The sequence below is a fragment of the Bufo bufo genome, chromosome 3 (genome assembly GCF_905171765.1).
Source record: "Bufo bufo chromosome 3, aBufBuf1.1, whole genome shotgun sequence".
Lineage (NCBI taxonomy): Eukaryota > Metazoa > Chordata > Amphibia > Anura > Bufonidae > Bufo > Bufo bufo.
The window spans coordinates 646,767,448-646,780,628 of NC_053391.1; the positions used below are offsets into that span (position 1 = coordinate 646,767,448).

The following is a 13,181-nucleotide window of genomic DNA, read 5'->3' on the forward strand; positions in this document are numbered from 1 at the left end:
TTCCTTTCACTAGTGATTGACAAGGGTGATCAAAGGGTTAATTGGGGTGCAGGGGGGTGATCTGGGGCTACAGTGAAGTGTTTGGTGTACTCACAGTTCAGTCTGCTCCTCTGCTGGATCCAACCGACGAAAAGGACCAGCAGAGAAGCCATATAACAGATCATATTTACTAATATGATCTGTTATATGGCTTGTGATTGGATTTTTTGAAAATCGCCAGCCTGCCAGCCAATGATCGTTGCTGGCAGGCTGGTGACGAACTTGTTCTTTAACTTTTGCCGGCCCGCGATGCGCATGCGCGGGCCGGCTTTGAGCGAAATCTCGCGTCTCGCGAGATGACGCGTATATGCGTGACTGTGCGCAGCGCTGCCACCTCCGGAACACGAATCTGCGTTAGGCGGTCCGGAGGTGGTTAAATGGTGGCATTGGAAGTACTTTCCAATGCCAACATTAAATTTTTGTGCTGCAAAAAAAAAAAAAAAAAAAGCCCTCATACGGCTATGTCAACGGAAAGGGAAAAAAAGTTATGGCTCTGTGAAGACAGGGAAGAAAAATGAAAATGCAAAAACGAAAAAATAAAATAAAATAAATAAAATACTCCAGTATCCAAGGGGTTAATTCACCCAAACTTTTGCACTGAAGAACACTGGATAGGTTTAATACTTCAATAGAGAGGACATGGACAACAACCGCTGTACCAGGAGCAGAGGTGCCTGATCTTGGGAGACAGTGGGGGTCTCAGTAATAATTGATTGGTTAGGTCTTGACTTAGAATGTATGCCCTGTTCAGAGAGACATGGGCAACTAGAACTGACAAGAATAGGACATTTCTATTTTTTTGCCATACGGATGTGGACAGCAAACAACGCGCTGTCGGCATCTTTTGCGTCCACATCCAACCCGCAAAAATATGAGGATCGGGTGCGGACAAAAACCAATGGTTGTGTGCATGATTCTACCACGTCAGGTTTACCATATGAACAGCTGTTACAGGTCCTATCACAAGCTTTTCCAGACTCCTGACAGGTAAATCTACCTAGGTTTTAAAGGGGTTTGTCCAGGAATTTTATATTGATGGTCCATAAGTATCCAATAGGTTGGGGTATGAGACCCTGAACCTCCGCGGATTAGATGTTCTGCAGTAGCTCTGGCACTACACAGCGCCATCCATTGTGCAGTGGACAAAGCCGGTTACTGCAGCGCTGCTTCTATTCACATCAATGGGAGCAGCCCTGCAGTAACCATACAATGAATGGAGCTGAGCAAAGCCTCATTGACACGTCAGTGTTTGGTCAGTGATTTCCATCAGTGATTGTGAGCCAAAACCAGGTGCGGCTCTAAACACAGAACAGGAGCAGATATTTCCATTATACCTCATCTCCGTGGAGGCTCCAATCCTGGTTTTGGCTCAAAATCACTGATGGAAATCACTAAATGCTGATCTACTGGGGTTCAGGGTGTCAGACCCCCGCCTATTAGATACTGATGGGCCATCAATATAAGGATTCTGGAGAACCCCCCTTTAAAGGATTCACCCCTATGCTGTACTGCTGTATAAGGGTCCATTTACTAGTCCGTGTGTGTTTTGCAAATCCAAAAAACACGGACATCGCCGGCACTTAATAGAAAATGCCTATTCTTGTCCGCAATTGCGGACAAGAATAGGACGACATGTTCTATTTTTTTCGGGATCGGAATTGCGGACCCGGAAGTGCGGATCCGCAATTCCGGATATGGGCAGCACTGCCCCATAGAAATAAATGGGTCCGCAATTCGGAAGGAAATTGCGGACGTGTGAATGGACCCTAACCGAGCAGATTTAAAGTCGAAGGGTCTAAATAAGGGCTCATTCACACGATAGAATGAAGGAGTCCGCCGCATCCATTGCGGAAAGAGGGCCTGCAAAAGATGCGGACAGCACACGGGGCGGTATCAGTGTTTTGTGGATCTGCAGTTCACGGACAGCAAAACACTACGGTAAGTAAATCACTGGAGGAGACCGGGAAGAACTTCAGCAGAGATAAAACCTGCAGCTCTAGTAGAATATCAGTCCTAACGAGCGCGCAATAAAAGGTGACAACAGGAGAACTGGAGACAAGGTCACAGCGACAACCAGCATGGCAGAGGATACCATCCAGAAGGAGATATGGTATATGATGGTATCAGTCCTGTATCTCCTTACATATTATTAGGGGCTGACCCAACTGCATTTCAGGAAGCCGCACCGCTCCTTAAAGGTGTAGCACTGTATATACTGCATCCATGTACACCGATCTGCCAAATATTGTGTAGGTCCCTCTTTGTGTCACCAAAACAGATCTGACCCTTCGAGACATGGAGTGTACAGGACCTCTGAAGGTGCTCTGTGGCATCCGTGTAAGGTGCGGCCACCATGGGTCGGGACTTGTTTTTCCGGCACATGCCACAGATGATGCCCAGTTGCCCACAACATCACACTGCCTCCACCGGTTTGGCTTTTTCTCATAGTGAATCCTGGGGTCATCTCTTTCCCAGATACACCTAGTACATGATAAGAAAGTGTGATTCATCAGACCAGGCCACCTTTCTCCACGGCCCAGGTCTGACGCTCACATTCCCATGATACTGGACAGGGGGCAGTATGGGCACTTTGACTGGTCTATGGCTTAACAGCCTCAAAGACTGCACCATGCGATGCCCTGTGTGATCGGACACTTACTGTAGGTTTGGTCCTGCACTGGACCACTTTTGGAAGGTAGCAACCACTGCACACCAGGAACCACCCCACAACACCTGCCGTTTTGGAGATGCTGTGATCACAATCTGTCGCTCAGATTCTCATGCTTGCCCGTTTCTTTCCTGATGCAAGCACGTCCACTTCAAGAACTGCTGCAGAACGTATGTGACCAGCCGATACTGCCGGGATTATCAATGTCATTCAAGTCACCTGTCCGTGGTATTAATGTCACACATGATCAGATTATAGATGTGCATTATGGAATTGTGTTAGTCCGCAATCTCACAAGTTTATGAATGAATTTCCAGCGGGTTACAATGAAGGTCCAGCTGGGTGTAACCAGTTGGGGGGTGTCCCTGCACAATCTGACACTATTCCAATCAATGCTGCATGGGATAGACTGTGCAGGGACACATCCCAACGGGTAACACCCATCTGGACCTTGACTGCAAACTGCTGGGGATTCATTCATAAACTTCTAGTAGGAATAATAGATCAAAGGCAAAACTGTTATACGAAAAGATGTTCAAAAATGGTTACAATTACACGGGAACTGCAAGAAGTTACTAAAATGGACATGTCAGAACAGGTTATAGGGTCACTGGTCTCAAAAAAAGGCAGGGGCCTCAGAAGTTGGATCCCCGGCTTTCTCCAAAAGCCGTATCATCTCCACTTTGATTGACAGGGCCAGGCAATGTAAACATCATCACACCTAGATCAGTCAAAGTCCAGAGGGAGCGGCAGTTGCAGAGAGAGCAGAGCCTCCAGGTGTAATGGTAACGCCCCCATTGCTCCTAGAGGCTCATTTGCATATATAACATGTGGACACATATGAACATGGGACCAACACAGATGCCTTCAGCTGCCAAGTGCACATGTAACAGGTCAGCCAGCTTCATAGGTACAAAACTGCTGACAGATGTGCTTTAACATGTGCAATATAGCAAGGCTGCCCTCACATCTTAAATTAAAGGGGTTGTCGTCTCCCATTAAAATGATGGCCTATCCTTGGGATAGATCTATATCTCATGGGCGGGGGGTGGGGGGGGGGGGGGGGGGTGTCAAGCACCCCAGTTCCTTAGTAGCTCAGGTGCTGTATCTACACAGCCCCAGCCATTGTGAAGTGGACAGAGCTGGTTACCATTCACTTCAATGGGAGCGCATTAACCAGTCTCATGCGCAGTGGAAGGGACTGTGTGGATACAGTACATCTGAATGGTGGGAGTACAGGGTGTCGGACCCTGCGATCCTGAGGATAGGCCATGAAATCAATATAAAAAGGCCCGGAAAGCCCCTTTAAAAAAGCTTCCTCTTACACTTACCAAAACCATCTATGTCTAAGTTTTTGGCTACAACAAGGTCCAGAAGGGATTCTCCAACCTTTCCCTCTGCTACAATGGTTTCTCCATCGCGATTTATAAATTTCACTGTAACTTTGTCTTCTGAGCTGTAGGGAAAGAAAGAAAAAAGCTAAAAGTAAAGAGTAACCGGCAATAGCACAAAACACACGTTAAAGGGGTTCTCTGAGATTTTATAACTGATGACTTGGGCTGCTTTCACACTAGCCTTCTCCAGCGGGTGAACAGCCTGCCAGATCCATGCTGCCGCTAGTGCACGTGTGCCGGCGGAGGTCCACTCCAGTCCAATTGACTATAATGGGGGCGGGCCGGAGTGCCGACGGCAGCACGCCAAACATGCCGGGAGGCGGCCGGAATAAAACTACGTGACCAGCGTCTTCTCTTTTCCACAAGTTTATTCCAGTTCACATTTAGAACAAGGCAACGTTTCGGCTTATGTCGAGCCTTTCTGGAGCCATACTGTATGTCACACATTAACAGCTTTAAATGCATACAAAAAAAGGGAGCATCAAGTCCTCCACCAATCAACAATCTGTGTAAAATTATTATTATCTCAATACCAATCACAAACATTCGCATAATGTGGATTAAAATATCCTCCATACAAAAGAATTCTTACATGACGTTTAATAAAATATTCCCAGACCAGTGAACTGCAAGATGGCTGCCTCTCCAGCATGTACAACTGCGCATGTCACGTGACGTCATCTTCATAAAACTTTATACATATGGACAATCAACCTTTAACCGGCTTCCACATCATCTCCCGCGTGAGCATGCGCCAGCTAACGCCCAATGAGCAACAGGCGCTAGGTTCCCATGACAACCTATCATTCACAGGGCGGCACTCCAAACAGATACCCACATCCTGTAGGAACCTTGGAGCACACAGACAGGTTCCTACTCTTTACATGGATGAAATTCATAAAAATCTGATACAAATCCACACTCGTATCTGTGGTGCACAGTTTAGAAAACCCCATCCATGTGCAACGGACACAATCACACGCATGAGGATATATGCGCTTGTGAATTTTGCACCCTCCAGGGCAACTGAGGGTTTGTCAGGTACAATCAGGACTTGTCTTCTGCCATGGTCAGTAGGTGGCCTGCAACGTTCCCTTTATCTCCCACCCTAAGGCTGGGTTCACACGAGCGGATGCCGTGCGTGGCATCCACTCCGTGAAAGAGTGCCAAGACCCGATGCAGACTGCAGAGGCACGGAGCATTAACATGACTGATAATGCTCCGTGCCTCTCTGTGATCTCTTTACTACGAAATCACAGTTGTCACTGTGATTTCGTAGTAAAGAGGTCACAGACAGGCACGGAGCATTATCAGTCATGTTAATGCTCCGTGCCTCTGCAGTCTGCATCGGGTCTTGGCACTCTTTCACGGAGCGGATGCCATGCACGGCATCCGCTCGTGTGAACCCAGCCTAAGACTTCATGTACATGGCAGTCTCTGTATTTCCGGGCGCAAACCTCGCATCCACAAAATACGGATACCTTCTGTGCGCACTCCGCATTTTTCTTACTGCCATCGATAGAGAGGACTATTCTCATCCACAATCCACACAAGAACAGGACATGTACTATCCTTTACAGAACGGTCATGCGGTATCCGTAAAAAATAGAGACGTGTGCATGGCCCCATAGAAATGAATGGGTCAGTGTGCCATCTGCAAAAAACATGTATGGCACCCGGATGAAAAATACGGTCGTGTTGCAGTCTTCTTGCGTCGCGGGTATGACTAGGGGGTGCTGCATGTCCTCCTAGCCGTTCTGTAATCAAGCTACGAGCATGGTCATAAACACAAGGTAAAGCAAGGTAACATTCAGAATACCTCCCGTTCCCGTCCTCTGATCACCTTTGGTAGCATTTCCTCAGATACTGTGTAGGTAATCTGGAAAGTCGCCCATCGAGTTGTGCAACTGCCTTTGCTCTCCTCGCAGTGAACAATATGCGCTAAATAACAATGGAGATTCCTGGTTTTGGCAAGTTTCTTTCTCTTCCCCTAGTAGCGTTACATGTGTTTTTACAGGTTCTGCCTTTCACACGCGGCAGATTTTGTGGCAGAAAATTCCACGACTAAAAATCTATTTCATTCACCTTAATGGAGCGTGCAGAAATCGGTGTGCTCGCCGCCCCATTCAAACTTTTGAGTCACGGAATTTTCTGCCGCAAAAGCTGCTACATATGAAGGCGCCCTTAGGCCCCTTTCACATGAACGATACGGATTGGCTCAGGATGCGTTCATTGAAACTCGCACCATTTCGCAAGCAAGTTCAGTCAGTTTTGTCTGCAATTGCATTCAGTCGTTCAGTTTTTCCCACGCGGGTGCAATCCGTTTTGATGCGTTTTTCACATGCGAGATAATAAAAACGGAAGATTTACAAACATCTCCTAGCAACTATCAATGAAAAACACATTGCATCCAGACACAAGCGTTTTTTTCACGCATCATTTCTGTTTTATATTCTGATTGAACACTGAGTGGTATAAATCTAAGTTCCTAGGACTTCCAGACCTTGGTCTTCCCAAATGCCACATCTTTCAAGTGCAACTCTAAGTGCACATACTGAATTATACCAGAATGGAACCAGAAGGGGACCAAAGGTAATTACAGGAGTAGTTAATGCAAAAACTGTTTCTATTTTTCATCTTACTCTTCCCACTTTTCCAAAACCTTCTGAAATCCCCCACATCCATTCACCCAGCAAGGACATATTCATCTCTCCCTCCATCTGACCTTCTCATCTGACCACTTGCACAAACCTGTTTGGCAACGTAAAACACTTCCTTCCCAAACACCCACAGACACCTCCTGCCCTCTCTTATTCTCACCTAACACTTTCTGCTGATATCTCTCCAAATCCAGGCCCCCCTCAGCAAATCCCCACTATCTCCTCCACGTCCCAGTACAAATCTCCTTAAACCTAATAACCATTCCTCTGACCCCTGCTCCTTTGGTTCCTCTTGCAGGAGCATTATGGAACGCGCGCTCCGTCTGTAACAAACTGTCCTACATTCATGATCTATTCATCTTTCAAAGACTTTCCTTTGTGGGTCTCACAGAAACATGGCTGACACCTCCTCCCCTGCTGCACACTCATATAGTGGATTTCCTTTCACTCACACTCCCTGCCGCGGCTGCAAACATGGTGGAGGAGTTGGTCTTCTCCTGTCAGACACCTGCTCCTACAGCCCAACTCCACTGCCACCCTCCATTACACTCGCTTCATATGAAGTACACTCTGTTCGCATCTACTCTCCCTCCAACCTTCAAGTAGCTGTCATTTGGGAGCAGAAGACCACCCACAGAGATGGTCACACTCTGGATCTTATCTTTACCCGCCTCTGCTCCCTATCTAACCTTTCTAATTCGCCTCTCCCCCTATCTTCTCTTCTGAGGCTCCCCCGATCCACACACTAGCACACCCCCCGCAGGAACCTTAAATATCTCGACTTTCGCTTGCTTTCTGACTCTCTTCTGCCACCCTCTACTATTTGTTCCCTCCAAGACCCAGATGCTGCCACCACCCTATATAACACCACAATAAGTACAGCTCTGGACACTGTTGCCCCCTCACACCAAAACCCGAAAAATCAACAGACAACCCTGTCACACCAACCTGACCCAAAAAACTCAGACAAGCTTCCAGGGCTGCTGAGCGGCGATGGAAGAAATCCCATTCTAAGGTTCACTTCACCGCATACAAGCAATCCCTCCTCATATTCAAATCCTCACTCACTGATGCAAAACAGGCGACTTCTCATCTGTCATATCTTCCCTGGCCCACAGCCCTAAACTACTTTTTAACACTTAACTCCCTTCTCCGTCCCCCAGCGCCCCCACCCTCTCCTCTCTTCTCAGCTAAGGACTTTGCCACAAACTTCAAACAAAAGATAGTCAACATGAGAGAAAGCTTCAGTGCACAGTCCCCACAGTCCCTCTACACAACCGCTCGGTCCTCTTCTCCACCATTACAGAAGTAAAACTCCACTCTCCTCTCCAGATCACATCTCATCCCTAACCTCACTACAGTGTTTATACCAGCCCTAAATCAGCTCTTCAACCTATCATTAAAAGGAGTCTTTCACGCCGATTCACCCTATTAACCTAATAACAGACTTATGTCCATGGCATCCCCCCTATTAAAACTGTGCTTACCGCATGTTGCTTGCTATCATCGTTCTGCAGAAAAACACTTAATCTACATGCAAATTAGGCTGTGAAGGTGGCCAGGGGCGGCGTTACAACGGCCGGTGCCCAGGCCCCTGGGTCATTTTCATACAAAGCCGTTCCCCCTCCGCCGCGTCTGCCCGCCCTTAGGCTGGGTTCACACGGGCGTTGCGGGAAAATGTGCAGGTGCGTTGCGGGAACACCCGCGATTTTTCCCCGCAAGTGCAAAACATTGTAATCCGTTTTGCACTCGCATGAGAAAAATCGCGCATGTTTGGTACCCAAACCCGAACTTCTTCACAGAAGTTTGGGCTTGGGATCGGTGTTCTGTAAGATTGTATTTTTTCCCCTTATAACATAGTTATAAGGGAAAATAATAGCATTCTGAATACAGAATGCATAGTAAAACATCGCTGGAGGGGTTAAAAAAAATAAAAAATAATTTAACTCACCTTAGTCCACTTGATCGCGGCCCGGCATCTCCTTCTGTCTCCTTTGTTGAATAGGACCTGTGGTGAGCATTAATTACAGGAACAGGACCTTTGATGACGTCACTCCGGTCATCACATGATCCATCACCATGGTAAAAGATCATGTGACGTACCATGTGATGACCGGAGTGACGTCACCAAAGGTCCTGTTCCTGTAATTAATGCTCACCACAGGTCCTATTCAACAAAGGAGACAGAAGGAGATGCCGGGCTACGCGATCAAGTGGACTAAGGCGAGTTAAAAAATTTTTGAACCCCTCCATGTTTTACTATGCATTCTGTATTCAGAATGCTATTATTTTCCCTTATAACCATGTTATAAGGGAAAATAATAATGATCGGGTCTCCATCCCGATCGTCCCCTAGCAACCGTGCGTGAAAATCGCACCGCATCCGCACTTGCTTGCGGATGCTTGCGATTTTCACGCAACCCCATTCACTTCTATGGGGCCTGCGTTGCGTGAAAAACGCAGGATATAGAGCATGCTGCGATTTTCACGCAACGCACAAGTGATGCGTGAAAATCACTGCTCATGTGAACAGCCCCATAGAAATGAATGTCGGTATTCAGTGCGGGTGCAATGCGTTCACCTCACGCATCGCATCCGCGCAGAATACTCGCCCGTGTGAAAGGGGCCTTAGTCTCTGCTCTAACCTCCCTCCTCCCGTCCATAATCCCGCGCATGCGCCGATGAACGCGATATCGGCGCGTGCGCATTGAATGACCACAGTCGGGCCGGGGCATCACAGTTTACCCTGCGCATGCGCCACGGTAGCCTAAGGGTGTATTCACAAGCAGCAGATTTGTTATAGAAATTTGCGACCAAAACACACTTCCAATCTTCCGAATGGGGTTGCTCCTGCAGCAGGTGATAGTTTACTGCCTTCAGTTGAATGGGACGGTCACAGAAATGTCTCCAATAAATCGGCCACGTGTGAACACACCCTTAGACACCAGAATTACTGTAAAGGATTTACTAAGAACTAAGGGGGGTTATCAAACTGGTGTAAAGTAGAACTGGCTGAGTTGCCCATAGCAACCAAATTCCACCTTTCATTTTCCAAAGGAGCGGTATAAAATGAAAGGTGGAATCTGATTGGTTGCTATGGGCAACTCAGCCAGTTCTACTTTACACCAGTTTGATAAATGACCCCCTAAGGGCTTTTCTACAATCATAAAACCATAAAGGCTCCTGCACACGGCCGTTGTGCGGCCATTCCGTGCATTGGGGACCACAATTTGTGGTCCCCAATGCACGGGCTACAGCCGTGCCGCGACCAGGATAGACCCATTCAACTTGAATGGGTCCATGATCCGTCCGTTCCGCAAAAAAGTAGTGCATGCTTCTGCACCGCATTTTTCGTATTGCGGACCCATTCAAGTGAATAGGTCCGTGATGCAGGATGCACACGGCCGGTGCCCGTGTATTGCGGAGACGCTGTATGCGGGCCGCAATACGGCCACGGCTGTGTGCATGAGCCCTAAGGCTGTATGCGGGTGTATTATGCGGCAGTGCACACATCACCGCTGAGATGCACCAAAAACTGCATGTGTCCAGCCTAAACAGTCACCCCCAATTATTCCTCCAGACAAGAACATTTTGGGGCGTCATATCCTCTGTGTGGCAGTTGCCCATAGGGACCAGTCAGCCTGCAGCTCAGAGAACATGAACGGGTTCGATTGATTGCCAAGGGCAACTGCTAACCGTCCTCTCCTTCCTGCCGCAGTCAGCGCCTCACACGCAGCCATCTGGAGCTGTCGCCGTTTCTCCTCGTGTCCCGGCGTGAGCGCGGCGGCCGGGCCCGGACTTCAGCGGTCACCGGAAAGACAGCGCGGAGGAGGGAGAGGAGAGCAGACACTGCACACACCGGGCCATCCTCCGTTATCGCCTCCTGGCCATTCACCTTACTGCCAGGCAGCATAACCACCCCGACCACAGCGCCCCCTGCAGGCAGGCGTTTACGGATGTCCCTCAGTATTTCCCACAGCTGGCCAGCGATTCCAGGCAGCACAGTAAGAATACCAGTCCGGTTGTGGGGAGGCTGCGGCCGGTCTGGGCCCGGTTTCTCCCACTTGCAGTGGTTGTCATGTTTCGGGATTCCATGCTGCGAGGCCCCCTGTTTAAAAATATCTCCGCCGTTCACCAGCTCGGCCGAGAAGAGCTCCCGCAGAAAGTTCTCCAGCAGATGCCGGTTCTCCGCCCGATCCCACAGTTCCCCCACCACCAGGACCTGCTGAGGACACCCGAAGCGGCTCTCTGTGCAGTCTCTCGCCTTGCCAGCCTTCATCATCCTAGCAGCATCCTGACCTTACAGCCCCGTACACACGATCCACTGCCCCCAGAGCAGCGGAGGGTCTAGGCGCAAATGGCAACAAGACAACAAAGTCTTGTCGCCATTTTGCAATTCTCAGGCTATGAGCTGAGCGCTGCGATTGGCCAGCGCTACAGCCTGGGAGAAGGAGACGCCCAGGAGAACAAGAGCAGGCTCCTCCCAGTTGAGCCGAAAATCGGAAGATACCGGAGCCTATACCGGGAGAACGGAGCGGCGCCCAGGGATAATAGTAAGTGCAGGGAGATCCCCGGGCGCCGCTCTCCATGTCAGCATACTTAGTTTAGATTTTTTATTGTAATGAAAGGTACTCTTTAATATTGATCACTACCTAATCGGTGGGTGTCTGAAACCTGGCACCCCTGACGATCAGCTGTTTAAAGACGCTAGGGCGCCTGGTGAGCGCTGTGGCCTCCTCACAGGTCCCCAAGCACAGCTGCAGAAACTATGCCATTCACATGTTTGGAACAGATTTCCAGCTGCAGAACATTTCTACAACAGATCTGCCGAGTTTGAACATACCCTCCAGGAGCCTCCTCTACGAGCCACTAAAGCAAAAGAGGCTTCCCATCTGGTGGACACAAAATGTCCATTCAAAAGCCAGGCATGGAATAGGATGGTCTCCCTGCAGTGGTGACATTTTGCCTGGGAGTAATGGAATGGAAGTTTTCCTGGGAATACCAAATTTCCGTTACCTGCCCCCCTACCGCTCCGGTCCTCCCGTTGGCTCTGGCATCTCCACCTTCCAGGCCGGTGCTTGTTTTCTTCCTCCCTGTCATGGACATGGTCACCTGATCCTCTTCAGCCAACCACTGGCTTGAGCGGTGAGGTGTCCACAAAGATGGTTGGCTGAAGAGGAGCAGGTGACCAGGTCCATGCCGGGGAGGACGAAAACAAGCCCCCAGACTGGAAGATGGAGATGCTGGAGCAAACGTGGAGGACCAGAGCAGTGGGAAGCAGGTAAGTAAGGGCCTCTCAGTACGGAAGTCAGGCTGATGGAAAGCTAGGGTTTTTACATGGTGAGCGGATGCGGTAAAAACCCCATTTGCTACCACTGTATCCCCTTTCAGGTGTATGTTCCAAGCAGCACTCAGCTTTTTCTTAAAGGGGTGTTCCCATGTCAGACATTGGAATACCCAACGTATGTTGCTGAGTTACCGGAAGAGCAGAACAGGTCGTGTTACGCTGTTTCAGTACCTCTGGTCACCTTTGTCTGCCACAAACATTGGGTATTCCAATCTCAGCCATGAATGTCTGACATGGGAACACCCCTTTAATTCCCACAGATTTTAACTGAGAGAAAGGGTTGCAAGTCATTAATCAGTGGACAAGGGACCACAATTCTCCCGACAGTGGAGGGTCCCCGAAACAGGGCCTGTGCTAGCACACATTTATGGCATAGTCTGGCAGTCTGGACCATGCTAAACTACTGACAGCATTAGGTAGGTGCTGGGAATAGGACCACAAACACCCTTTGTAGAGCTTTTTTTCATCAGGAGTAGTGAGAATATGAACGTCTATTCTCCCAGATTCTGCTCCTGCCAGTGTCCAGGAGGCAATGCTTCACTGCGAAGTGCTCTCGGCATCGAGCCACTTCATAACCCCTCGTCTGGGTGACAGCTGTAGCATCCAACCAGGAGAACACTACAGCTGTCACCCAGAGCAGAGAGGAGGCTATGAAGCAGCTCAATGCAGGGAGCACTAAACAGTGAAGCTCCGCCTCCTGGGCATTTGCAGGAGCAGAATCTAGCAGCATAAAACTTCATATTTCCACTACTCCTGAAGAGAAAAGCTCTGCAAAATGTATGTTTGTCCTCCTCTCCCCAGCTCCTACCTAGTGTTGACAGCATTTTAGCATAGTCAAAACTACTGACAGATTCCTTTTCAGCTTGTGGGGGTTTTTGGCCTCTAAAGGTATGCTCCTCTTCATTGACAGGAAGCATGCTGAAATGACAGGAGTGGCCCATCTGGATAAAACTTTTTTTTTTAAAAGGGCAGAATGGGTTAAAAAATAAATAAGCATTAGAGTACTTTCACACTTACGTATTTATTTTCCGGCATAGAGTTCCGTCCTTGGGGCTCAATACCGAAAAAGAACT

At 48.7% G+C, this 13,181-nt stretch overlaps 1 protein-coding gene across 1 annotated transcript in view; it reads right to left on the reverse strand.

The window, feature by feature from the left end:
• The window catches only part of FDX1 (ferredoxin 1), a 34,687-nt gene that overhangs the window by 20,180 nt on the left and 1,326 nt on the right, over positions 1-13,181 (reverse strand). The window contains exon 2 of the mRNA XM_040426249.1: positions 4,039-4,163. Within this exon, the coding sequence (XP_040282183.1) occupies positions 4,039-4,163 (125 nt within the window). The remainder of the gene's footprint in view (positions 1-4,038; positions 4,164-13,181) is intronic.